Here is a 27,903-nt window from a genome sequence, read left to right as displayed (position 1 = left end):
GTACAGCAACCCAAAGTATCTTCATGTGCTTTACGGAAGAACTTTCCAATCTGTAGGGTAAGTAAATCTTTAGGATCCTATTCTAAAAGGGCTTGAAGTGGAAAATCAGTTAACTGTTTGTAACTATTAAGTACTGATTTTACACTGTTAAAAAATTAAATTAATATTCCAGGACTAAGCATTCACTTTGAAGACCGGATTCTCAGCTGGTGTAACTCACGGAAGCTCCGGTAAAGTTAGTGAAGCTACAGCAAATCACACCAGCTGAAGATCTGATCCTAAATTATGGCGCTGCAGTTCAGCTTTAGGCTTTTTCCAGAACATAGGTGGTTCAATTGTACATTCATACAAATATTTGGGGAACTAATCTAAATGGAAGTTACATTTGGGATTTCCCACACAATTAACTATGGCTGCAAACATACAAAAAATTACATTTGTGCTTGAAGTTAAGCATGGTTTTAAAGGTCTGCAGCATCGGGGCCTGTGTCCATAACATTGTGGGGTGTTGTTAGCAATGTTCCTATTAGAAATATGTATACCTTCCTCCATTTTCTTTTAGTAGCTGCAAGACTTACTATCGCTGTCCCATGGCATAATTGCTATGTGTCTTCTGTGAGCATCTGGCTCAGTATTGGATGTGTTTACAGGGGAGAAACTTACTAGCCTAAAGAATAAAATAAATCCATTCCACCTTGCACTATTTATTATCTTTACTGAGTCATATACCTCAAAGGTGGTCAATTGTTATTTGATCCTTATTAAGAACGTGTGGTGTTTAGATACATCTTTGTTTTTGTCTGTTTATGGATAGTTACTTTACCTAATTTTCTTTGTATTACCGTATGTTTCTATTTTAGTTACATATTCATGTATGTATCATAATGTATTGTAATTGACATGTGTTTGTTGCCATCGCTCCCCTCTCTAAATACAATTTAAATATACGAACTTTCCATTAAACACCAAGGGCCTGACTGAAGTCAGTAAGGGTATGTCTACATTGCAATAAATCACCAATGGCTGACTCCGGCTTGTGGGGCTGCAGGGCTATAAAATTACAGTGTCGACATTCGGGCTCAGGATGGAGTCTGGGATCAGTAAACCTCTGGGACCAGCCTGAGCCCAAACGTCTGCAGTGCAATTTTATAGTCCCACAGCCCAAGTCAGCTAACATGGGCCAACCATGGGTATTTTATTGCAGTGCAAACTTACCCTAAGACTCTTTCCATTGACTTCAGTGGGCTTCTGGGCCAGGCTCTAATTTCTGTGCTGAATGCCCCACACTTATCAACCAAACAGAAGTTTTAACCAACTTTTCTACATTTATTTTTTCTCTTCATAAAACCCTCATAGTATTTCCTGGTGCTTCTAAAAAGGTGAAATAACAACTCTAAGTCTCAGTGTAACCCTGATGGCTGAAACGGGGTGGGGAGGTGGGAAGTGAATATTTTGAAACTCATATGTGATTTTCTTTTTCCTACTTTTATGTATTCTGTATACAGTCGGTGGATTTTAAAAAGCAAATTAGATAGCATGCAAAGCACAAGTATAATGCATGAGACAAAATCACAATGTCAAATGCAGCCATTAATAAAACTTTTGCTTTGTATAAAAATAGTGTGTATTGTGTGGGGAATGGTTTCATAATGCCACCCTTTCCTTATGAGTAATCTTTTGCCTTCAAGTAGCTGTTGAAATAATGGGGCCATTTGTGGTCAAACTATACTTGACTTTAGATTGGCATGAAGCAGACTGTGATTATGCAAGTTCCCACCCCCACCCAACAACTTGTGTATGGACTAGACAACATTGCAGTCCTTGGGCTTTTCCCAAGAAAAGACTGTGTCAAAATGGAGTAAGGACTTCAGTATTTGACTGTATGCCTTTACAATAAGCAATCATGACTTTCAAATAAGCCATGTTTATATTGTCTCATGGTTTGATTTAGAATTTGCACTGACAAGTCAAAATATTTTGTGGAAGCTAGTTTATATTAGCTGACAAATTCCATTAATTCTCTCACTTTACATTTTTATGAGACAGAATTTTGCATGCTTCTTCCAAGGTGAAAGTCATTTTTAAAAAAAGGCAATAAAGAATTTGGACCAGGGTAGTGAAGCTGTATTTCAGTAATATAGCTCTTATTACATTATATATGTAGCAGACTACAGCGTATAGAGATGTTTTCAGAAACGTTCCCATGTTGGTCTCCTTTCCCTTCGGCACCACTGATACTTCTTGTCTTTGATTTTAGTTCTAGAATATGAATGTGAAGTAAAAAGGAATAGCTAGATTATCGGTGATCAAGAGATTGGGAGAGGGTACAAGAAGCAACCTTCCTGACCTGTGATCCCGCAGAGGTGACAACTACCCAGCAAAGTAGATGATTATGAGGATTCCCATTTTAAATAGCTAAATTACAGTTGGGGAAACTGAGGCACAGATTCACTGAGTGACTTGCCTGAGGACACAGGAAGAATCAAGCCAGCACCAAGTCAGCAGTCTCTGGCTCCCATCTTTTGCTCGGATCACTAGGATTCACCTTCACTCAATAATATATAGATGCTGACAGAAAATAGGAATCTAGTGGGGGAATTGCTTTCCCAAGCTGGTTTCTCTTTTTGTTATATATAATGGCAATGATCCCCAAAATCAGTGTATGCTGGGGAATACAAAGATAACCATGTTGCATTCTTAAAAGGAAGACATGGGACTTGTAAAAATGAAAGTGCAGGGTCTCTGGCGGGCAAAATGCTCCAAAACTAGGCAACAGACACAAAAGGATGAGGCCCTTTGGTGGAGGGCACTTTGCCTCGATATTACAGTAGATATAGAGGGGTTGTTTTTTCCCCTCCTACTAAAATGCAGTGTAGCCATATGTTAGCATAGCTTCACTGATTTACTTTTTCCATATTAGAAGTTCCAGAAAGCTCTCAGACTTTACCACTTGTTTTAAGGACTGACTCATGATTTTTAGCTGAACCATTTCACACAGATCTGTTTCTAATTCTGAACCAGGGTGTTAATTTCTAGCCCCAAGGATGATCAGCTGTTTTAGAGAGCAAGTAGCTGATGCAACTCCAAAGAATTTTTGGCTTTCAAGACTTTTGGGTTTTTTTGTTGTTGTTGTTTTTTAGAAAGTCTGCAGTGTTCACCCTTTATAGTGATCCTGCTATATTCAGGTGATGACATTTTATATTTAAGAATTGGGTGGTGGCGGAATAAAACAAACAGCTGCTGAGCAGGTGGGTTGCAATCAGTGATGATTGTGTGATTTTGGCACTATTCTGAGTAGGCTGTGAGGTGGAGCTGTGGGGACTGGGGACGGGATTGTGCACAATCACTTTCCGAGCACTCCCAAACGCAGGCACTGTACTGACTGCCCTGGGTGACTATGGAAGGAAAATGGGGCTGTCAAGGCCGAATCCCCACTCTGTCACTTTGAGTACAGAAGGGTGGGGGCCTGCAAGGATTTTAAAAATTAATACTTGCCCCATCAGGCTTGTATTAAACTCCCAGGGTTACAGCTTTTCTCTGACCATAGTTTGGTAAACACAGCCACCCACCCAAATACAAAAAAACGCCCTTGGATCTAGGAAGGAGCACTTGGGAATTCCTCCCTGTGGGATACTCTCAAGCCCTTCACCACCACCCCTCAGGGGAAGAGCTGAGAAAGAAAACAAAGAAAATTAGCTATTACCACCAGCTAATCAAACAACATGCACAAACCTCTTAAGACACCAAAATCCAATCCTGTTCTTAAAAAAGGTAAATTTTATTAAAAACAAAAAAAGAAAGAAAATACATCTGGAACTTAGGCTTTTGCCAGATTTTAAAAGAGCAATTCCCAAAATTAAGCACCCAAAATAGCTTTCTTGGGGGTTAGCTTAAAGGTTACAAGCAAACAAACGCATCTGGGGTTAGCACAGAGAGATCCACAAGCCAAAACAAAGAAATAAACCTAATTGCATCTATTTAAACATGCCCTGTCCAATGATTTCTTCTAGGTATGGAAGATGAATTTTTATACCTGGTTGACGCCTTACACAGCATTCCTGCTTATAGCATTGCTGCTCTGTCTCTCCTTCTCCCAAGAACAACAGAGAAATGGAAAGTTTCTTTCCCAATTTTGAAAGTTCTAGCCTTCCCACTGGCTCTTTTGGTCAGGTGCCCACTCCTTTTCTTTTAGCTGTGGCCTTGTTAACCCTTTACAGGTAAAGCAAGCAGAGAACAGGCACCAAGAGGGATTTTACAGCTAACTGGCTGGCTGGGTGTTCATAAAAGGGAGCTCCCTGCCCCCCTCTGCATTTATCACAGGGGCCATGGGACTCCGACCATTAATAGCCCCTTATGAACTCCCCACTGCATATCAGCACAAAGACTAGGGACAATCTGGACCTGTATTTGCTAACTGTAGTGAAGTGATATGCAAACACATGCCAATTTTTGCAACTCATAACAACAGCCCATTCTTTCTGGAATTAGACATTCAAGTTTGTTTTCAAAGTTTATGCATATTTCATGGGTCCACCATCCTGACTTTTCGTGTCCAAAGTCTTGCTTTGGTATTTCTTTCTCTCTTCATCTCCCTAATTTCAGAAGCTATCTTAGATCCGGGTGATCTTTTCTGTGATGTATGCTGAGCTCCCCAGCCATGTATCGCTGCCTACATATTTTTTGGGAGTATAATCATTAACAAACAATAATGCACTGAAGTATCTATATAATAAGGAGAAGAGGAATAGAAAATATGCTTGTGTAAAAGGGATGCTGCAAGAGAAATCAACCTTATAATTTGTGATTGTCTCACATTTGAGTGCTTGCCTTAATGTTACATTAATGCTAAAAATATGTGCATTTGATTTATATAAATTATTCATTAAAGAACAGAAATCCAGAACTTTTCAGTATCCTAGGTCAGACCCTCCAGTCATATCTCCATTGTGGCCCTCCAGTTCTGTGCTTGATTCCATTGTGGAGCTATGACAATTTTCACCAGCTGACCCATAGAACTTACCAAAGCTTCACCATCAGAGTTTGCAGTCTCCTTGATCTGGTTTGCAGAGCTTATAAGCTTCGCCTGCTTCCTTAGCAGAGCTTAAAAATTTCTTGTACCACCACAGGACTACAGCTCTAAGTATCTTAGGAGTTTCATAGGAGGTCTCTGAGCCCAGGGCTGTCCTTAGGATTTATGGTGCCCTAGGCAGGATTATTAAACTGGTGCCCCTATGCCTGACTTGCTCTTAGCAACACAAACATAAGCTTACAGTACTGGAAAACTTGCCACATGCACTTTATTAAAAACAGTTTAACTTAATTAAGCACACTGTAATGTTGATGGACTAGCACTAAAGAAGTAGCGCTATACAAAAAATTCTGATTTATTGACAGAATGATGCAAATAATATATTTTTTTAAATTTGTCAACATTTTATTGGAAATTTCTATGAAGAGGTATTGAAACAAGGATTTGTTTTTAATTAAAAACGATTTTTCTGGCTTTTTTGGCTGCAAAATCAGTAATAATGTCATCGTATGACAAAGACAAAGTGATGTCTTGTTTGATTGTAAGAATAGCAAGACCAGTCAATCGTTCCTGACTCATTGTAGAACGGAGATAGTTTTTAATGAGCTTTAGTTTTCAGAAACTCGGTTCTCCTGTTGCTAGCTACTGTTACGGGAATTGTCAGTAGAATACAAGTGGCAATGTACACATTAGGATATATGTCAACAAGCTTCCTGATATGAATAAACTGTACAATGTCCATCACTGATTTTGCATGTGGCAACATTGATGACAATGTACTCAATTCTTAGTACAGTTCAAGTCCATTTAAATCAAAACTATCACCGTGCTTCATGAGGCTCTCTAGGCTCTTGCACTCCGTCATTTGCTGCTCTTGTTTTCCTATTTCGTTGAATTTAGTTATGTCATACAAAAAGCCAAACTGTTCATGGTATGCTCGTAAGGTATTAAACCTTTTATCAACGGCTGATATTGCTTTATCCATCACAACATTAAAAAATTCAACCTCAAATTTCTTTTCTGGATCGTCTATGGGCTTATCTGCGCCTTCATATTCTGCTTGCTGTTTTTTCCTTGAAACTCATTTCACATTCAGACATGGAAATTTTGGTTCTACACTCTCTTGCTGTAACCAGTGCTTCTTTGAATCCATTTTCTCTGTATTTCACTAAAAAGTCTCCTGTGTTGTTTAGTAAGGTAAGTGTTGAATCAAGCTGCATCATTGGACTCTGCATTATTTTGCTTACACTTGAGATTTTAACAAGAATGTCATACCAGATTAAGACAGATATTAGAAACTTGAAGCTGGATATTTCAGAGGCCAATGATTGTGCTTCACTTTTAGCTTTTGGATCTCTGGCTTCTTCCAAAATAGGAACCAGTGCTTTGTACACTTCCTCAGATTGATATCTCAACTTTTTGCACTTTCTACTCTGCTTTTCCAGCATGTCTCAGATAGAGGCTTAACAGTATTGACATGTGCTTTGAATATTTGCCATCTTTGAGTGGAAGCTGAAAAGAGCACGTAAATGCGTTGCAGCAAACCAAAAAAAGAAATAAGTTCTACAGAAGACTTGGCCACATCACACAAAATCAAATTAAGGCTGTTGTATGCACACAGAACAAAAAAGGCTTGTGGATTTTATGCTAGCAATCTAGCTTGCACACCAGAAATGCTTCCTCTCATATTGGCACCATTATCATAGCCTTGTCCTCTAATGTTCATTACAGACAATCCCATTCGTTTTAGTTCATCAAGGAGAGCTTGAAGAAGTCCAAAACCTGTAGTGTCCTCTACTTCTAAAAATGTGATAAATGATTCCTTAACTGTAATCTGTGCTGAATCACTAATGTTGACAAATCTCACTACTAACGACATCTGTTCTTGATGACTTATGTCCAGAGTGCAATCTAGAATTACGGCAAAATATTTTGCCAAAGTAACCAATTAAACAATTTTGTCTCTCACTTTATCACTCATTAGCATGATCAGTTCATTTTGAATTCTTGGTCCCAAATAGTGCTCATGTATTTCATTTTCAGTTACTCTTCGGAGATTTTCACTCATCACTGTGTCAAATTTTTCCAGCAGTTGTACAAGGCCCAAAAAATTGCCATTTTTGAGCTGAAATAATTTCTTAACGCTTCCTCTAAAAGCAAGATTGTTTGTTGATAGATATACTTTCAATGTGGTGTTGTTCCTTTTCATGTTGCAGTAATATGTGACTAAGATTTTTCCAATCATTAATACCCATGATTGCTATCTTAAAATTGCAACTATTGAAAAGGTTGCATTGGAAACAAAATATAGCATCCTTGCATTTACAGTACACAAGCCATTATCTGTTGACAATTTCACCATTAGAAAGTCTTTTGTAGTAATTGTTTTCTGTGAATTTCCTACCTCTAATGTGTTTAGGATATTCAAGACCTTTTATTCTCCTAGGGCATTTCTTAAGTATAATGGCACAGAATTTGTTGTTTAAAGATTGCGGCCATGTGCCAATGTCATCTATATCCCATGCTAGTACAGTTTCAACTGTTGTAATTTCTTGTTTTGTGTCTGCATCTGTTTCAAATGATTGTTCTGTGTGTTGTTGCATTTCTTGAACTTCATCTGCATAAAAATTTTCTTCGGCAGTTACTTGATGCTCTTGATCAACTTTGTTGTTTTCATGACATACAAACTTAAGTAGAGAACCCTTCTGTGCTTGTACAGCTAATCCTATTTCATCTTTCCGTTTTCTTTTTTGTGACCCGGAAAGTTGTTTTCGATATGACATAACTTATAAGATTGTTTTTTTAAAGAAATAGCTGTTTAAATTATCAGATTATCAGAAATATTATTTAAAATAACTAATATAGGATTCCTGTGAGTCTGTGACCTTGAGCTAGTGTGAACACACCTCACAAGGCGCTCCGCCCTGACTGAGACACAGTAGAGTTGGACACTCATGTCATTTTTACAAAGCCACTTTTTAGTTTTAAATGTATCGTGGGCATCCGTCTTAATGTTAGTTACAACTCTCTATCAACCTTATACTGTAAATAGATCAATGGCATCATACAGTTTAATCAGCTGGGTTTCCAAGCAGTGGGAAAATATAACCCTAGTTTTACTCCTAAGTAAAGCACAAAGGGACCAAAATGAAGTCAGCCCAGAATCATCTCATCTCGATTAAGGCAGCACAGAAATGTTACAGGAGTCCTATTGTGCCTTATTTTTGTTTGGAAAGACATTAGCAATAGCAGCTCATTTTGGGCACGGCCAGAAATACATGACAAATCACTGCCTCTAAAGTTCCATCAAAAACTGACATTCTCACAGTTCCAGCATGATCTGCTGCACAGATTGTTCACAAGGAAGCGTTCCTGGCCTTTTTAACTCATATTAACTGTGTATTTACTTTATGAAAGTTGGACAAAACATTGTGAAAACGTAAGACATTGGCTGCCCAACCTCTGGGCTGGCAAAAGCTACACTGACTCACTGGGGAAAAAAAGCATGAGACTCTGCGTACACCATATGGTCACTCTATACACTAGTAAGGAGCTGAGCATATTACAGTTGTTGGAGGGCTCTATTTAGCAGTAACAGGGCTATAGGAAAGCCAGTCAACATTTTTTGTTTCTCTGATGAAAACTGGCCCACTCCCTGCCCCAAGCCAAACTTGTCGCAAATAATTGTCAACAACTTAATTCTCTGGTTTTGGCTAAGATATTGATTTAAAAAAATATATTAAAATTGGATTCAGGATTGTTAGCAAGCATTTTTGGCAAACAAAGTTGTCAAAGACAATCTAAATGGCAACACAGTACTGCTTTCATGCTTGGCTCACTCACCCCCCAGCCTGCTGGTCCAACAGCTGCAGTAGAAGAGGAGATAGGTGGAAAACTGCAAATCCACCTCTTGGGGTGCAGAGCGGCAACAGCAGCAGCAAACCCTCAGGTCTGATCACATGCCAATGGGCACCATCACCAGCCCAACGGACCAAGGTGAAGTTGCACTGCATCTGATCTCAGGGATGGGGCACCCCCGGAGCCACAGCAGCTCATCCTGCCCTGCGCAGCTCCCCCCCGGATAAGACGGATCGCTGCCAGCCCAGGGGAGAGACACGCTCCCCAGCTAGGATGACCAGATGTCCTGATTTTATAGGGCCAGTCCTGATATTTAGGGCTTTGTCTTATAGAGGCACCAATTGTCCCCACCTAGGGTGACCAGACCACAAGTGTGAAAAATCAGGATGGGGGTAGAGGGTAATAGGAGCCTATATAAGAAAAAGATCCAAAAATTGGGACTGTCCTGATAAAAGTGGGACATCTGGTCACCCTACCCCAACCCCCACCCTGATTTTTCACACATGCTATCTGGCCCAGCCAGCTGCATGTGACCCTTCCAATCCTGGCTGGCTGCCAAGGAAGTGAGTTACTGTCACTTTCATTCCTCAGCACGCACCCACTCAGCCCCCCCCCCCCAGCCCTGCCGGAGGGGAGGGGGGAGAGAGGGGTGCTCCGTGGTGGGGGGAAACGGGGGGTGCTCCGTGGCGGGAGTGAGGGAGAAGAATGGATGTTATGGGAGGCAACAAAGGACACTGCAGCCGCTGAGCCTGCCTCACCTCAAGCCAGGGGAGAGAGTCACACTCACAGGTGAGTTCCTCCTTCCCCCACCCTTCCCCCCTCCCCTTCCCAGAGACCCCAGCAGCCAATCCCCTCCCTCAGACTGTGCTGCATGCGGCTGTCTCTAGGACCCAGCAGCCCTGCTCTTACATGCTCCACTGCTTCCCGTCTGTCCGGGCTCTCAGCACCTAGGCAGAGTGGTGCCCTACGTGGCTGCCCTATTCTGCCTATGGCTAAGGACGGCCCTGTCTCAGCCTGCAAAAAATTGAACACCAGATCTATTTAACCTAACTCATTTGAGGACTGGAGTATTGTAATAGGGGCACGAGGGGCAGGAATCCTCCCACACAAGCTGTGGGGTAAAATCTCTGCTGCTCTTTAGATGCTACACCAGCCTAATAGGTAGAGTAGTTTCCACAGTCCTGGACCCACTCCCTTTGCTGAGGGGAAAGACTAAAGTACCTGCAAGCTGCAAATCCTCTGATTCCTGGCCCTCTGCTGATCCACCTCTGTCCCGCCACTGTGCACATGGCTAATATTAAAATTTAAATACGTGTATTTGTTTTCTAATGTGTAGATTAAAGGTTTCCTTATTAGGTGAGACTATAATAATCCATTTACAAAATCCTGCTACAATAATAATACGCAAGTAATCCCTTACCCGTGCTAACTACCAGGACAAATTTTTTGGTGGCCTCAAAAGAGGACCACCAACTCTTGCTGGTGGCCGCACTCACACTTTTTCATAAAATGCTTAATTAGCTTTAGGAAAACCAAATAAATATGCACAAATTACAATGATTTGGACATGTATTTATTTATTGCTAGCTAGTAAGTCTGTGGTGAAAAGTGATATTTACAAACATACAAGTATCACTTTTCACAGCAGGCTTACTCAGCCCTGGCAAGCCTGGGGACAAATAAAGCCCTGCATTGAGAGTCGGGGGATGCAGTGGGGGCCAGGGGAGATGGAGGTTGGGGGCTGGAGGAGGTAGCAGGGGGCTGGAGCCTGAAGCCCTGCTGCCAGAGCCTGAAGCCTTGCAGCTGGAGGACAGGGCCCAGAGATGGAGCCCGAAGCTGTGGGGCTGGAGTCTGGGGCCTGCTGCCGTGCAGCCAGAGTCCAGGGCTGGAGCCTGAAGCCCCAGTTCTACAGCCTGCCACCCCAGGGCTGAAGCCCAAAGTCTTAGCTCCACCGCTCCTGGGAAGGCAGGGAACTCATTGGCTGCCTGGTCCTCCAGCGTTGTGCCCCAGGTGACTCCAGAGGGGGGCAGGATCCAATCCTTGCTGGTAGCCCCAGCAACCAACATCAAGGCAGTGCATCCAGGTGCAACAGGGAGGGGGAGGGGCCCCTCCCTCTCCATCACAGCCCAGGAGGCTGTGGCCTCAAGAAAAGCCCCTGGTGGTCACATGTGGCCACGGTGGCCACATCTGAGGAACGCTGAACTAGACTACATACTGTAACAGAGTTACTGTGCTGGCTGGGTGTATGCATGTGCGTCACATTGGTAGCCAGCCCCTAAAGGCCGTGGCTCCTCCAATTTGGAAGGACCCCTGGCTCATGGAGTAACATAGAGAGGAATTTTTCAGCAACAGGTTGTGATTCTGTTCTCTTTTCCAATAATAAATACATGTTCTGCGGTGACTGAGCTCATGTCATCATTCCAGGGACTCTGTCCTTGTGTACTAACCCACCGGAAAGGAGATCATGAGCTCACACAGCAATACATACAATGCATAAGGAGATGAGAATGCTCACGATAGATTAGATAGGAAGGAGCATCTTTTCTAGTGGCTAGGGTAAGAATTTGGTTTCTCCCATGTTCTCTTCCCAGTTCTGTCCCTGAGTCACTTATCTGAAGCCTGGCATGATACCTTCCACCTGAAGGTCCCAGAATACTTTACAAACATTAATTATAACGTTCCTCTGATGTGTCAAGCATTATAGCTACCAACTGCTACTGCAGTCATTTTACAGCTGAGTAAACTCAGGAACTGAGATTAAATGGCTTCTCCAAGCCTGATAGCGGTGGGGGTTCCATATTTCCAAAGAGCTGTTGTGCACCCTACATTCCCATTGAAAGTCAATGAGTGCTGAGAGCATGCAGGAGCCATTAGGTTATGCTCCACACCTGGATGGCCAAGCCACAATGAGGCAATGACAGAGTGGAGAATAGAACAAAGAAGTCTCAGACTAGAACATAGCTGGAATCAGGGCCCTGCTCTAACCACTAGACAACCTGCTCCTCTCTTACTTTGTTTCATATGCAAACTTGCTCCTCTCTTACTTTGTATCATATGCAAACTTGCTCCTCTCTTACTTTGTATCATATGCAAATACTGCTAAAACCAAATAAGTAACAACAAGGAGAAGAAGAGACACACGATACAATGAACGCTTCAGTGAATTCATAAACTCAAGTGCAAGTAAAATACGGTATTTGTATGAACTACTAGCCTAATTACTGGTAACCTGCTGTGTTCAGGCGAAAGAAAACCCAGTGTAATATCTTCAAATGGTATTTGTAAAGACAACAGCTTCCTATTACAGGACAAAATTGCAATAGTTTGTCTTATTTAATTGGTATCTGACATAATAATATGTTAAAACTTTAATATGCATATAAATTTGTCCTGTATCTTTGGAGAAATCTGACTATAAAGAACATATTGTAAAAAATGAAGGGAAAAAAGGATGTGGTTGCAGGAAATATATTATTACCTAGCAAATGTTGATTTAATTTCACAAAAATGCTCTAATTTAAACACATACACACACACACACACACACACACACACACACAGCGGCACATAGGAAATAAGGTTATAGAGGGCAAGAGTGAGTCTTTAAGGTTATAGGGTTACCATATGTCCAGGTTTTCCTTGACACTTTTGCCTTTCTCTGTCTGGGAAATTGGTGAGAGGTAAAGGACTGAATGGGTATACAGCTGGAGCTATCCTTTTGCACCATAGAAGTGATCCTTCTGGTTCAGATACCTCTCTAGCTGCCCCATTCTCTTCCCAACCCCTCTGCAGATTTTGTAATGCAAAGAGTTGTTGGTCAGTCAGTTGAAAGCATATTACTAATAGACTGCAGCTAACTGTGACTAATGCCATGTTTTGTTTTCCTTTATTTCTAGTATGAGCCAGCAGTGGATTACCAACCTTCAGAAGAAAATGAGAATTTTTGCCTCAATAACTCAAAACATTTGGGGACTTTTTGTATCAGAGAGGAAGCCTGGATGGAAGAATCTGTTGCAGCTTTTTGCAGTTTGCTGTACTGTTAGCTTCATCATAAGCAGCCTCTTATTTCTTGGCTTGCATTCCTTTCTAGCACACTATCCTTTGGTTTCCTTAGCAATTTCTGGGTCCACCTGGATTGGCCTGTCTATTGGGTTGTGTTCCTCCAAGCACATGCGCTGCTTTGGCACGCTGTTTGTTCTTTCTTGCAGCTTGCGTGAAGGTAGAAATGCGCTTATTGCTGCTGGGACTGGTGTTGTGGTAGCTGGCACGATCCAAAATATTTTTCACAACCTAAAGATATTGGCAGACAGTGTAGCTTGCAATCTAGAGATTGAGCAATTTGCCTTTATAAAACTCTATATTAAAATAATTCAGTGGATTTATAATGAGGCTAAACGTTTAAGTAACCCAGTGGAAGAAGTAGTATCACTGAGTGACAAATTCAATGTCTCTTACTTAATTTCAGATGAAGATTTGAAAATGAAGTTAAACACCACAAAACAACAAATCCAGAGTGTTACTAACCATATATCTTCTATACTGGCTATACAGCCCTATATAAGCCAGAGGCTGTTGCCTATAATAGGGATTCTTCTAGTTCCTCTTGGCACATACCTTTTCTTCAGAAAATTCTTGGGCACTCATAGTGTGAAGTTTAAGAATATTTACATTACAAAACAGTTCATTGAATTTGATGAGCACCAAAGGCAGCAAAGAAAGCCCTGTGTTCTTCCACTCAGTAAAAAAGAAAGAAAAGAGTATGTGATAGTCCCATCCCTCCGCCTAACACACAAGGAAAGGAAAAGCATAGGACGCATTCTAATCCCTGTATTTACTAATCTTTGCATCTGGGTTCTGTTTGCAGTAGTAGATTATTTGCTTTACTGGCTAATTTTTTCAGTGAGCAAGCATCTCCAAGCATTACCAAAGCTAGAGGTTAATTTGAAAGTCAGGTACCAAGTAAGTACTTTACCTATAATACAATATATTGCTCCTGATAAGTTTTAGTATAGAAAAATTCCTCTTGACTTCAGTGGATGCTCGATCAGGCCCATAGATACTTCTCTCGACTCTTTCATTCCAGAGAAGTCACCGTTACCCATCTAGTCGCGTATTTCTAGTAGGGCCATTACCATAGTGTCTGTGCGCCATATACAATGCTTCAAGTAATTTTGCTGTATGGGACCAGACACTTCTCTGCTCTTTCTTTGGTTTCATATTTCTAGGGGAAGATATATAGGAGAAGGGACAGTTTCACCAGCCATTCCGTATGTTGATGTCTTATGGGGAAGGTCCACACAAAGAGATAAGTTTTGCATTGCATTCTAACAAGATGCTCTCTGGTGGTATGGAGTTCTACAGAGAGGTCCTTCTGCTTGAAACTCTCTGTCCTTTGCTCCCAAGAGCATAATCCATGAAGCCTATTAGTGATAATATCACTGAAGGTCACCACTTTTATAGTAAATGATATTACCATGAAAGTGACAGAAGAGATGTCTCTGTGTGCAGCTGAGTTGTTTAAAGATTTCACCATTTAACAGAATATTGACTCACACAGGAGCAAACGTTAAAACTATTTTACCAACCCCCCAGTGTTCCTCAAATATATTGCACAGTGACACTTACACATGTATTCCATGCAGTCTCCAATTTGGATTTGCTCCTGAGTGAGGAAGAAGATCTCTGTGACCACATTTTATTTAAAGCGTTCCCTTGAGCATTTATAACATAGAAATGGCTTCCATCTAAAAGAGCCGCCTGCAACTTGCAGTAGGCCAAAGTAGGTGCCGCAAACAAAATCAGTCAGGTGAATGGGTGAGGTGTCAACTTTATTCTAGTTAGACCCTTACACAAAGTAAGTTCCAGATCATGTCTTCCATAAGGAACTTCCAGCCTCCCTGTGGTTTCTATTCACAACAGCTTCCCCTTCATAAATTTGTGCCACTTGAGCCCAATCACCATAAAATTTCTAGCAACGAGTTACCCTGAATCTTCACGTATTGTTTAAATACGAACTCTTGGGAGTGTGACATTACTGAAAGATTTCTTAGGGGAGGGATTGAAATCACAGAATATTTTAAACAGAAACCAGTACTCTGACACAAAATGGTGATGCCCTTGGTTTATCACAGAGAAAGGCAACAGATGGAAGATATGTCTCAGAAGAAAGCTCTAGTGTTTAATTCCTCTTTATGAATAACTTCATTTCCTTTTAAACACACAAGGATTCCAGCTCTCTATACACAGTACTTTTTGTACTGGAGGCCATTTTAACAATTTATACTCTTTATTCTGGGCTGCTTTACCCATAACAGCATCATCAGCCACCCAAGCTGACTAACAGGCATTAAAAGCTTGTGTGCTAGGAAGAGGATTCCACCTAAATGATCTATGAATTCTCTAGTAATTGGCATTCTAAATACCTACAGGTTTCAGAGTAACAGCCCTGTTAGTCTGTATTCGCAAAAACAAAAGGAGTACTTGTGGCACCTTAGAGACTAACCAATTTATTTGAGCATAAGCTTTCGTGAGCTACAGATCACTTCATCGGATGCATACTGTGGAAAGTGTAGAAGATCTTATTATATACACACAAAAAGCATGAAAAAATACCTCCTCCCACCCCACTCTCCCGCTGGTAATAGCTTATCTAAAGTGATCACTCTCCTTACAATGTGTATGATAATCAAGTTGGGCCATTTCCAGCACAAATCCAGGTTTTCTCACCCCCACCCTTTCCCCACACAAACTCACAAACTCACTCTCCTGCTGGTAATAGCTTATTCAAAGTGACCACTCTCCTTACATTGTGTATGATAATCAAGGTGGGCCATTTCCAGCACAAATCCAGGGTTTAACAAGAACGTCTGGGGGGGGGGGTAGGAAAAAACAAGGGGAAATAGGTTACCTTGCATAATGACTAAGCCACTCCCAGTCTCTATTCAAGCCTAAGTTAATTGTATCCAATTAGCAAATGAATTCCAATTCAGCAGTTTCTCGCTGGAGTCTGGATTTGAAGTTTTTTTGTTGTAAAATAGCGACTTTCATGTCTGTAATCGCATGACCAGAGAGATTGAAGTGTTCTCTGACTGGTTTATGAATGTTATAATTCTTGACATCTGATTTGTGTCCATGTACTCTTTTACGTAGAAACTGTCCAGTTTGACCAATGTACATGGCAGAGGGGCATTGCTGGCACATGATGGCATATATCACATTGGTGGATGTGCAGGTGAACGCGCCTCTGATAGTGTGGCTGATGTGATTAGGCTCTGTGATGGTGTCCCCTGAATAGATATGTGGGCACAGTTGGCAACGGGCTTTGTTGCAAGGATAGGTTCCTGGGTTAGTGGTTCTGTTGTGTGGTATGTGGCTGCTGGTGAGTATTTGCTTCAGGTTGGGGGGCTGTCTGTAGGCAAGGACTGGCCTGTCTCCCAAGATTTGTGAGAGTGTTGGGTCAGCAAGTGATGCTGCTTTTCCACAATTTCAGTATCTCGGGGTCTCTCCTTCTGCCCCTCCACCCCCACGAACATGATACAGTTCTGTGGTGACCTGGAATCCTATTTTCGACGTCTCCGACTCAAGGAATATTTCCAACATACCTCTGAACAACATACTAATCCACAGAGACCTCCCTACCAACACTACAAAAAGGATTCTAGGTGGACTCCTCCTGAAGGTCGAAACAGCAGACTGGACTTCTATATAGAGTGCTTCTGCCGACGTGCACGGGCTGAAATTGTGGAAAAGCAGCATCACTTGCCCCATAACCTCAGCCATGCGGAACACAATGCCTCAGAAACAACTCTGACATCATAATCAAAAAGGCTGACAAAAGAGGTGCTGTTGTCATCATGAATAGTTCGGAATATGAACAAGAGGCTGCTCGGCAGCTCTCCAACACCACTTTCTACAAGCCATTACCCTCTGATCCCACTGAGAATTACCAAAAGAAACTACAGCATTTGCTCAAGAAACTCCCTGAAAAAGCACAAGATCAAATCCGCACAGACACACCCCTGGAACCCTGACCTGGGATATTCTATCTACTACCCAAGATCCATAAACCTGGAAATCCTGGGCGCCCCATCATCTCAGGCATTGGCACCCTGACAGCAGGATTGTCTGGCTATGTAGACTTCCTCCTCAGGCCCTACGCTACCAGCACTCCCAGCTACCTTCGAGACACCACTGACTTCCTGAGGAAACTACAATCCATCGGTGATCTTCCTGATAACACCATCCTGGCCACTCTGGATGTAGAAGCCCTCTACACCAACATTCCACACAAAGATGGACTACAAGAGGTCAAGAACACTATCCCCGATAATGTCACGGCTAACCTGGTGGCTGAACTTTGTGACTTTGTCCTTACCCATAACTATTTTACATTTGGGGACTATGTATACCTTCAGATCAGGGGCACTGCTATGGGTACCTGCATGGCCCCACAGTATGCCAACATTTTTATGGCTGATTTAGAACAACGCTTCCTCAGCTCTCATCCCCTAACGCCCATACTCTACTCGCGCTATATTGATGACATCTTCATCATCTGGACCCACGGAAAAGAAGCCCTTGAGGAATTCCACGATGATTTCAACAATTTCCATCCCAGCATCACCCTCAGCCTGGTCCAGTCCACACAAGCGATCCACTTCCTGGACACTACAGTGTTAATAAACGATGGTCACATAAACACCACCCTATACCAGAAACCTACTGATCACGATTCCTACCTACATGCCTCCAGCTTTCACCCTGATCACACCACACGAACCATCGTCTACAGCCAAGCTCTGCGATACAACTGCATTGGCTCCAACCCCTCAGACGGAGACAGACACCTACAAGATTTCTATCTAGCATCCTTACAACTACAATACCCACCTGTGGAAGTGAAGAAACAGATTGATAGAGCCAGAAAACTTCCCAGAAGTCACGTACTACAGGACAGGCCTAACAAAGAAAATAACAGAACGCCACTAGCCATCACCTTCAGCCCCCAACTAAAACCTCTCCAACGCATTATTAAGGATCTACAACCTATCCTGAAGGATGACCGAACACTCTCACAAATCTTGGGAGACAGGCCAGTCCTTGCCTACAGACAGCCCCCCAACCTGAAGCAAATACTCACCAGCAACCACATACCCAGGAACCTATCCTTGCAACAAAGCCCATTGCCAACTGTGCCCACATATCTATTCAGGGGACACCATCACAGGGCCTAATCACATCAGCCACACTATCAGAGGCGCGTTCACCTGCACATCCACCAATGTGATATATGCCATCATGTGCCAGCAATGCCCCTCTGCCATGTACATTGGTCAAACTGGACAGTTTCTACGTAAAAGAGTACATGGACACAAATCAGATGTCAAGAATTATAACATTCATAAACCAGTCAGAGAACACTTCAATCTCTCTGGTCATGCGATTACAGACATGAAAGTCGCTATTTTACAACAAAAAAACTTCAAATCCAGACTCCAGCGAGAAACTGCTGAATTGGAATTCATTTGCTAATTGGATACAATTAACTTAGGCTTGAATAGAGACTGGGAGTGGCTTAGTCATTATGCAAGGTAGCCTATTTCCCCTTGTTTTTTCCTACCCCCCCCCAGACGTTCTTGTTAAACCCTGGATTTGTGCTGGAAATGGCCCACCTTGATTATCATACACAATGTAAGGAGAGTGGTCACTTTGGATAAGCTATTAGCAGCAGGAGAGTGAGTTTGTGTGTGTGTGTGGGGAAGGGTGGGTGGGGTGAGAAAACCTGGATTTGTGCTGGAAATGGCCCAACTTGATTATCATACACATTGTAAGGAGAGTGATCACTTTAGATAAGCTATTACCAGCGGGAGAGTGGGGTGGGAGGAGGTATTTTTTCATGCTTTTTGTGTGTATATAATAAGATCTTCTACACTTTCCACAGTATGCATCCGATGAAGTGAGCTGTAGCTCACGAAAGCTTATGCTCAAATAAATTGATTAGTCTCTAAGGTGCCACAAGTCCTCCTTTTCTTTTTGCTAAATACCTACAGTGGATCTCACAATGGAATGCCACAGGGAGGGAACAATCAACATTTTACCCTCAAATTCTGATACTTGCAAACAAAGTTTGTGATCCTGCAAGCTGCTCCATGGGTGGAGCCACATAGAGATCAGTGGGGCCTGCAAAGGCACAGGAGGTCTGCCCGCCCCAGGTGGCTTGCAGAATTAAGGCCTAAAAACCTTACATAAAGTACACAAATTCTGGATACCTTGGGGAATCAAGAAGTTTCAAAGGGATTTCAAGATGTTTAACTATGTGTACCATTGTTATGTTCAACTATGTGTACCATGCTATGTGTAGCACATGTTCATTCCTCTACTGTTGATTTCTTGCTGCTCAGCAGGTACATTTCTTATTACTTCCTCTTGGGGTTAATTCCCCCCCCCCCCAAAAAAAAAAAAAAAAGAGTTCATTTATCCAAGAAACAATTATAAAAATCTCAGGTGTTCTGAAGAGGAGGGTTCTTAAAATGAGGAAAATAATTAGGTATTTTGCTTCAAGTTACAACCAAACAGAAAGGGATTTAAAATTACTTAATATTTGATCTGCCAAGGGATTTTTTTCCTTTCTCTTACTCATTTCAATAAATAAAATAAAATTGATGGCCCCTCTTCAAAAGGGAAGTATAGAAGAAAATCACCTTTAAAACCCAGAGACTACTAAATTCAAATCCACTGCCTCTCATATTTCTGGCGGTGGTCTACAATGCTATGGAGAAAACTTGAGTTCAGGTTTCACTCCCAGTTACTGCTTTTTTATTCCCTAGCGAGTGAGCACTGCAAAGGATTCTCATATACAGTCCTTGAAATCAATTTGCAAAATTTCTGGAAGTATGTTAGCATAAACAGTATAATGGAATGAACTATGGCAGCTCTACTGCACATCAGGGCCACTCTGATCTTCACAGCAAGCATGGGGTAGAACCTCAGATCCCCCTTCTTCAGAGGGCCAGACTTTCTGCCTCTACAAATTTTAAGCAATAAGCATGGTAGGCCTGGGGAAGAGGGCTCTGGGCTACACTTGCTGTTCTTTGGGACCCACAGCTACTCAGAGGGAGAGACCTTGACAACCCCAACCAGATGGCTGGGGACCTCCTCCCTCCATTCTGCATCTAAGCAGAGAGTTCTAATGCTCTGGCTTTCTCCCAAACTGTGTAAATAAAGATCCATGTGGGGATTTTCACTGTGTCACTCAGACAAGAACAGTGGCGTCCTTGAAGGATGCTCTTGGCTCTGAGCAGAGGGCTTTACAGGGAAGGTCCCACACCCAGATCACTTTGTAGGGGGCAGCCCCCACCCACAAAGAGGACTGTTGTGGGAACATCCCCCAGCACAACAATAGGTTCTGTAGGAAGGGTGAGAGGAATTCCCAACACAGTGGGTTCCATGAAGATGCTGGTCCACTGCCCTCCTGAGCAGTGGCCTTTCTGGGGATAATGGTCCCTCAGCCTTCCCAAACAGTGTGCTTTATGGCACTCTCACACGCTTCTTATTTTTTCAAGTAGTGGCATCTGTGAGTGTGCTTTGTAAAGTGAACAGCTCTCCACCTCCACCGTACTATAAGCAGCAGGCTCTGTGCTTCTTTCTTTCCCCTCACCCTTTACAGGAGTGGATGTGGATGGGGTTGCAAGGGAATGGGGCTACTAAGAGGCAATTGCCTTAATCCAACCCTTCTTCTCCAAAGGTAGAGAGCTGTTCACTTTACAAGACTAGTAACTGCAGCTGGTCAAGAATTTGCAAACAAAATGTTTTTCCTGTGGAAAGCATGGTTTCTGCACAATCAAAGATTTCTGTGGGAAAATTGAAACAAAACGTTTTGGATTGGGATTTTCCCCAGTTGAAACATTTCAGTTTGTCTAATTAAATCTACTTGTATTACTGCAGTGTCTCAGGGAACTTATAGTTTGTGGGCTTCATTTTCCCCTATTGGGTAGGCTCTCCGTCCAGATAACATACATGATACATTGCAGTTTCCCCTCTGGGTGGGCCACGGTGGGATATAATGGGAATCCTGTGGTCAAGGTGCATCATGGGGGATGTAATCTGGCTGCGGGGCCAGATCCAAAGATGAGAATGGGGATATGAGGCACTAGAGTTGCAACTCCTTTGAGGCAGCAGGGCAGCTCAGGTGAAGGAATGCAGTTCACTGAGCGGAAGCAAAACGTTTCCACATTTCATTCAGGACTTTTAATTTCCCAAAAATACTCAATATTTGAACCTGAACATAAGCGATTGTCAAAATACCAGAATTTCATGGGATGGAGATTCTGACTTTTGATCAGTTCTACCTGTACTGGACAAATGAGCAGTACTGAGTCTCTGTAATAGAGGGCAGTAGCACACAAACAGGGTAATCCAAACTGTGTTCTGCAGAGAGCTGTCTGGTCACGTAGAGATGGATTTGACTGAACAATGTAGCCTTCTGCTTACTGTTCAGTTTTCTGCTGTGTGGGAAATTAGTACAATTCCTGGTAGATCTGAGCCCAGGCGGCAAAGTTCAAACCTTTATTTCAACTTCCTTGAAGTCTATGAAATTTGGATCCTATGGAGCGGTTCTAGTACCCTGTAGGCAGGTATCCACATGAAAAAAACCACCCTATCTTCACCACAATTGGCCCCATAGCTGTCAGTCTCAGAGATAGAGGCCAAAGACTAGTCAAGCAGAATGAAGCCTGCAACCTCTTGAGCACTTAACTCCTGATAAAGGCAGGCACAATCTAGCTCCATTTTTTTGTATCTATGTTTCATATTGAATGTCTAATGTGGTCTTTCTTTTCTTATCCACTGGCTCATTTACACAGTATCTTTGTGAATAAATTTCCCTCACCCGCTCTTTAGCTATTAATCATCAGATATACCAAAGAGATCAGAGAAAAGCAACAAAAGTTACTGGGCGGGGGGTAGAGAGAGTAGATTATGAGGAAAGATTAAGAAGTAAAATATCACTTTCATTTACACTCCTGTAAATCTGGACTAAAGGAGAGTGTAATTAGCTCTTGCCTAACTGAAAAGTAAGCAGAGACATGACTACAAATATCTGAAGGGTGCAAACACCAGAGAGGAATAATTGAAATGGTATACAGTAGGAAAAGGATAAAATTAAGGAGAGGGACAATATCATCAAGAAAAAGCTCCTGACAGTTTGACCCCTTAGACTGAGGAACAGACTCCAAAGAGACATGGTGAAAATCCTATCATTTGGCACATTTCAAACACAACTGGAGAGTTCACTAATAAACATACTGTTATGAACAATCCTTCATTGACCGGAGATGGGCTAGAATGATCATCATGTCTAATACAGATAACTGCACAGATGAATATTAAATGCAATAACTATTTTAAAAGTAAGTAATTAGTACTAAAACCAGCTTTTTCCCCCCATACAGAAAAATGAAAACACGTTTATTTTCAACAATGGGGAGCGCAAGACAATGAATCTTAACTTTAGCTCTTCTCTGTTTAAGCATGAATGCCTCCCTAAGCCAGAGTTTTTGCTCTCCTCAACATGGATCCAGCTTGGATGCATCATCTTTTGTCTAATAATATTTGCATTATTCTCCACCACCCTGACGCAACTTAAAATACTTGTGTCAACTTCATTTTATCCCAACATAGAGATGAAACGGATACATTATCTGCATGCAAAACTACTGAGAAAAAGATCAAAGTTTCCACAGAAAAATGTAAAAAGGAAATTGAACTCATTTGCTACAACGGTAAGCCATGAACACTATGGAAAAAGAGCTCGCTCGCTCTCTCTCTCTCTCACGCGCGCGCGTGTGCTCACACACATGCTTTCTCAGAATAACTGCACAGTTCAGATTCAGATCAGAACTTTTCCAAAGTCCAGGTGTAGCTGAATCCAGGGTTTTGGTCTGCTTGATCATAAAGGCCCCAGTTCAGGAAAGTACTTAGACATTAGCTTAACTTTAAGCACATGCTAATATACTTTCCTGAATAGAAATGGACTTTAGTACATGCTTAAGTGTTTTCCTGTATTGGGGCCGGAGGTAAGTTGCAGTTCTGTCACCATGTTGTCCTATCCACACAACACATGAACTGTCTTTGAACACACAGGCACACCTAAACAGGCCAGATAATCATGCACTGGCATATTCGACTTCCCAGACTCTGAGCTCTTCAGGGCAGGGACTGTGTCTTCATATATGTGTGGAAAGTGCCTACTCTATAAATGGTGTTCTCATGATCCAAACATGAAATACCTGGTATTAGTAATCAGCTTCTTACTGCTAACAATGTTCAGTTTCTAGCAGATCAAGATGCACTATGGTTAATGCACTTCTCTTTGTAAAACACAATCGGATGGATACTGCAAATAGCATATAGCGAGAAGAACTTTTTATTTTCACGTACAAAAAACAATGAACTACCCAAATACATATTTTAATGGATTTCTATGCAAAAATAGCTCTTGGTGTTTAAGATGCTGGATGGCAGGGTCTGTGAAGGACTGGTACTCAGTGGTAACATATCGCTAACACACCTTTTCTGTCTTTTCAGCTCCACTTCTGGTTCCCAGTATTCAAGGCAATGGGGATGGTCACGAAGAAACAAAAAGACATGATAAACATCAACAGTGTTTGAAAAAGGCCCAGGAACCTTTTGGATAAGTTCACAGTTCTTTGGTTCAACAGGTCCCTGTATAGTGCACCTGTATTGCTCCAGCTTTGTTAAAATATTTCCATGAAGTGCTGCCAGTTAATTTGCATATTATATATACATTTTAAATAAGTAAAAATAGATGCCAAAAGATAGCAGCCTGCAATATTTTGGTAAAATTTGGGAAACTGTAATAATATTTAATCCTATTATTTAGTCCATTTTCAACTCTGATTCTACGCTGCCTTGTACATTGTGCAGACAGTTAGGGCCTGGTATGACCATTACCATTCCTGGTACGACCACCATACGTTGTTGTGGCAGTATTACTCTGCAATTTACATTTGCACCCACCTTGAATACCCTGTATTCTGCCACAGTGTGTAAAGTGGCTCTACTGTAAAATAGGAATCAGGCTCTTAGTCTCCAATCCAACAGTATGAGCTGTCCCATTGAAATCACTGAGCCGAACATTTTCTTAAGTATCCTGCTGAACTGGTGGCCTTACACACATGTGAAGTGAGAGCAAGATGTTACTATTCTGAACTGGTAGCATCTGACAACCACTCTGGACTCTTTTTACACATACAGAAATGCTACGAAGTGCAAGGAACTGGAAAATCAGGCCTTCTGTGTCCTTGTTTTTTCTTGGATTAATTTATTCTCCCCCAAGCAATTTCAGGGGACTACACTGGTCATATATTTGGTTAGGGTAATATAAGGTTGCCTGGGCAACCTTGATTCTGGCATTTCCTAACTTTCTTCTTGCAATATTAATAATGTTCTGTGAACATAGGGGGTTTTTATTTGTTTGTTTGTAATTTCCTAGGTTTTTAAAAAAGCAAACTGTAAAAACATAAATTCCATCATGTGGCAGCTTATTGATACTCACATTATTCATCTGCCAGGTGAGAATCTTTAGATCCATCACACAGACCTCTGACACTTGAACTAATAGAGTAACTGAGAGCAGAAGTAGGTTGTTGTCCTCTATGTGGACCAGCATTAGAGGACAATGAGGCATACTCTTTGCCAGAACTTTACTGACAGTAGAAGAGTGGTGAGACTCAAAGAATCTTGGGTTCCATTCCAGGTCCTGGAGTAGAATGTGCTCAAATGGGCACAGAGAATCTCTGCCCATTTGCCTCAAGATTGACCTCTCCTGCTCCATCCCCTCCAACCTGTCCTTTTCCCAGTCCTGTTTTTTACCTACTCTTGGCTCCTTGTCCCAGTCCCATTCTCTTTGCCTACTCAGTGCCAGTCTCCATTCCCAGGTTTCTCATCCCATGCCCAGTTCCCTTGTTCAGCCAGTCTCAGTGCCCCCTTACAAGTGTCTGTCTGATCTGTCTCCCTCCACCCCATTGGTTCCCAATCCTAATCTCACTCCCTGGCCCCCTCATCCAATCTCAGTCTCCTTCCTACACCCTTTCTGGTGCCTTGCCCCAGTGTCTTTGCCCAGCCAGTCGCATTTCTCCCCTGCACCTCAGTTCCTTCTGAGATCTGAGTCACCTCCATCTGCTCTCATTCCCCCCACCCACAGATTCACAGTCTCTTTTTCCAGCCAGTCCCAATCTCCCCCCAGCTCCTTGTCTGATCTGAGTATCATACCCCAGCCAATTGGTTCCCAGCCCCTCCCCAGTTTCCTTCACCAGCTCCAAATCCAGCCTCCCCTCCCTTTTTTCTGGCTCCCAGTCCAAAACCTCTTCCCCCCCACAGTTCCCAGGCCCAGCCTCCCCAGTCCCAGTCTCCTTTCCTAGCCCGTCCCAGTCATGGTTTCTCTCTTCCTCACTCCAGTTCCATTCTCACCAAATTTCTTGTTACAATCTACTCCTTTTCCTCCCCCTGGTCCAGCTTTTGTGTCGTCTTTTGTATTCAACTCCTGTGGCTTCCTCCTCCATGCTGCCTGGGTCTCAGCAGGGATGTCATCAATCACATAGGAGAGTCAGGCCCCCTGCTCTCAGTTCCAGTGCCCAGCCCCACCCTGGCTCAGAGCAGCCATTACGAGAAAAGTCCAGCTTCACCCCTGTAGGCCTGGGCCAGAAGAAGCATGTTCTGCGCTGTGACAGGGTGGAGTATGCTCAGCTGGTCTGCGAAGATGGCATGTGCACACTCCAGTTCCACATGGTAGCTGTAAGGGGACGGAGCATGCTCAGGTGCTCTGTAGGGATGGTGCATGCACAGTCTAAAAAGGCTATGTGTACACGACAGACCTTACAGCTGTGCCACTGTAAGGTCACCTGTGTAGCCGCTCTTTGCCAACAGAAGAGAAATCTCCTACCTGCATAATTTTACCATCCCCAATGAGTGGCATTAGCTATGTCAGCTGGTGAGCCTCTCCTGCCAACATAGCACTGTCCACACCAGCACTTTTGTTGGTGAAACTTATGGTGGCCAGGGGTGTGTTTTTTTTTCACACCCCTGACCAACAAAAGTTTTACCAACAAAAGTGGTAGTGTAGACAAAGCCTAAGTAATAGTTGCTGTGAGAAGCTCAAGCATGGTCAGTGAGGATGAAATCTTTGGACATTTTAGCTGCTAAAGTAAAACAAGTCTCTACTGAGAATGTTCAAACTGTGATTTTTAAAGGCTTATAATTTGGCCAAATGTGGGTGGGTTTTCATGGGGATGGCAAAAGGCCAATCCCTGACACAATATTTCCTGCTTGCTAACTTTCAAGTCCCTGCTTCACAGCATGGAGGCTCTAGAGCTGCTCAAAGAAAAGGTTGCCAGAATTTTTAATATGGGCCAAACAATATATTTCTCCTTTGCCTCCTTCTCACGAATGGCTAAACTATTTTGGCTAAGATTTTTCCAAAAGAAAAGTTCAGCCTGAGGAAGCCACTTGGTATGTAAAAGTTCAGCCTAAACAGTTAAAGTTTGGCAAAGTTATGAGCAACTGAAAAAAAGTGTTTTATAACGCAAAGTGTCAGGCAACCTTAATATTAGCCCCTCCTATAATATAATATGTGAATTATACTTGGTGGATTTTCACTTAATGGCTGTAGGGAAGAAGCATATTTTCAAGTACAGTTATGGGAGGAAAAGTGAGCATATTAAAATGGCTCCTTCCCACTCCATAGATCACTGTGTGTATATATAGAGAGCCAAATATGCTGATTTTAGAGACAAACACATTTACTACATTTGAGTTCTGCAGGGATTATTTTCTGGTTCGTGTATCACCAACAAAATTGTTGGTAAAGTTCCATTGACAGTATTTGTAATAGTGGGGGTGAGGCATGGGCTGGAAGGAGGACAGTTTGACTCGCAGATTCCAGGTTGAGTTTATAGCTTTTTCATTGTAAACTAAGCAAATTTGCTATGAACTCATCAACAGGCATGATAGGCATGCTAATTTTACAGTCACTTTTCAGGGTAGAAATGCACTTTGAAGGTGATTGTGATCGTCGGGCAGCTGCTATGTAATAATCTCAGAATTCTGAGTTGTAATGAAGTTCTGAATACTGTGTCTAACCTAGCTATCAAGACAGCCTGTATGCTTATGTTGGAGTAATATCCACTCTTCCTATATTGCTTTAATTCAATGGGGGCTGAGGGAAGAACAAATGGGAAGGTAACTCAGTGATTCTCAAGATCAGAACTTCCCAGCACACTCTTGAAAGACTTAAGCTATTAGCCTTGAGCATCCTATATCCTGTCTGCAACCCAAAGTGACACAGCTGTTTTGGCAATGCTGGGAACTATCAGACCAAAGGGCTATAAACATTTTAAAAGTGACCTTGTCTCTGGGAAGGAGGGTGATCAAAAAGACTAAACAGCTTTTACAGTAGACTCTCCTTGCAGCTGGGGGGAGGAGTAGGATGGGGAGGGAGAAATGGTTTGGGAATGAAGGGAACAGACTATGCCAATCAGACCCTAGAGGTTTCAAGGGAGTGGAGCTATAGGAATCTTAGGCCTACCAGGCACCCCATGTGGAAGATGGATAGGTATCCGGTAAACCAGACATGTGTATAGGACTGCTGTATTATTTTAATACAGGTTTTCTCTGAAATGCGTTGGTGCAAAATCATTAATACTCTGCTTTAAGAAGGCTGTTTCATTTTTGGATACCCTGCCATAGCTCCCAGACATAGATGAACTGCAGACAGTGAACCCAAGTCAGGCCTGCTGAGGTCATCACAGCTGATCAAAGGGGACTTCAGCCCAGAGCCCGGTCTGAGAGCGGAAGAGTTGCCTGATTCCACCCCAAGACAGGTGATGGCTAGAAGCCTGATACCTGAGAGGAGGCATGCTCCAAAAGACCAGGTGGGGTCAGAGTTGCAGTTAGCCCAGTAACTGTGACAATGGGGAGAGAGGGAACATGGCAAACAAGAA

General features: G+C 42.4%; 1 protein-coding gene and 1 pseudogene across 1 annotated transcript; one reads left to right on the top strand and one right to left on the bottom strand.

The window, feature by feature from the left end:
* On the top strand, positions 1–24,202 carry DCSTAMP (dendrocyte expressed seven transmembrane protein). Its single transcript, XM_077808865.1, has 4 exons — positions 1–57; positions 12,784–13,846; positions 22,336–22,665; positions 23,471–24,202. The coding sequence occupies exons 2-4, from the start codon at positions 12,785–12,787 to the stop codon at positions 23,552–23,554; spliced, it is 1,476 nt and encodes a 491-aa protein (XP_077664991.1). The 5' UTR covers positions 1–57; position 12,784; the 3' UTR covers positions 23,555–24,202.
* On the bottom strand, positions 6,079–7,238 carry LOC144260103 (zinc finger MYM-type protein 1-like; annotated as a pseudogene).
* Positions 24,203–27,903: the final 3,701 nt, after the last annotated feature.

This window comes from Eretmochelys imbricata, chromosome 2 (genome assembly GCF_965152235.1).
Source record: "Eretmochelys imbricata isolate rEreImb1 chromosome 2, rEreImb1.hap1, whole genome shotgun sequence".
In the NCBI taxonomy this organism is placed as follows: Eukaryota; Metazoa; Chordata; order Testudines; family Cheloniidae; genus Eretmochelys; species Eretmochelys imbricata.
This window is presented reverse-complemented; position numbering and strand designations above follow the sequence as displayed.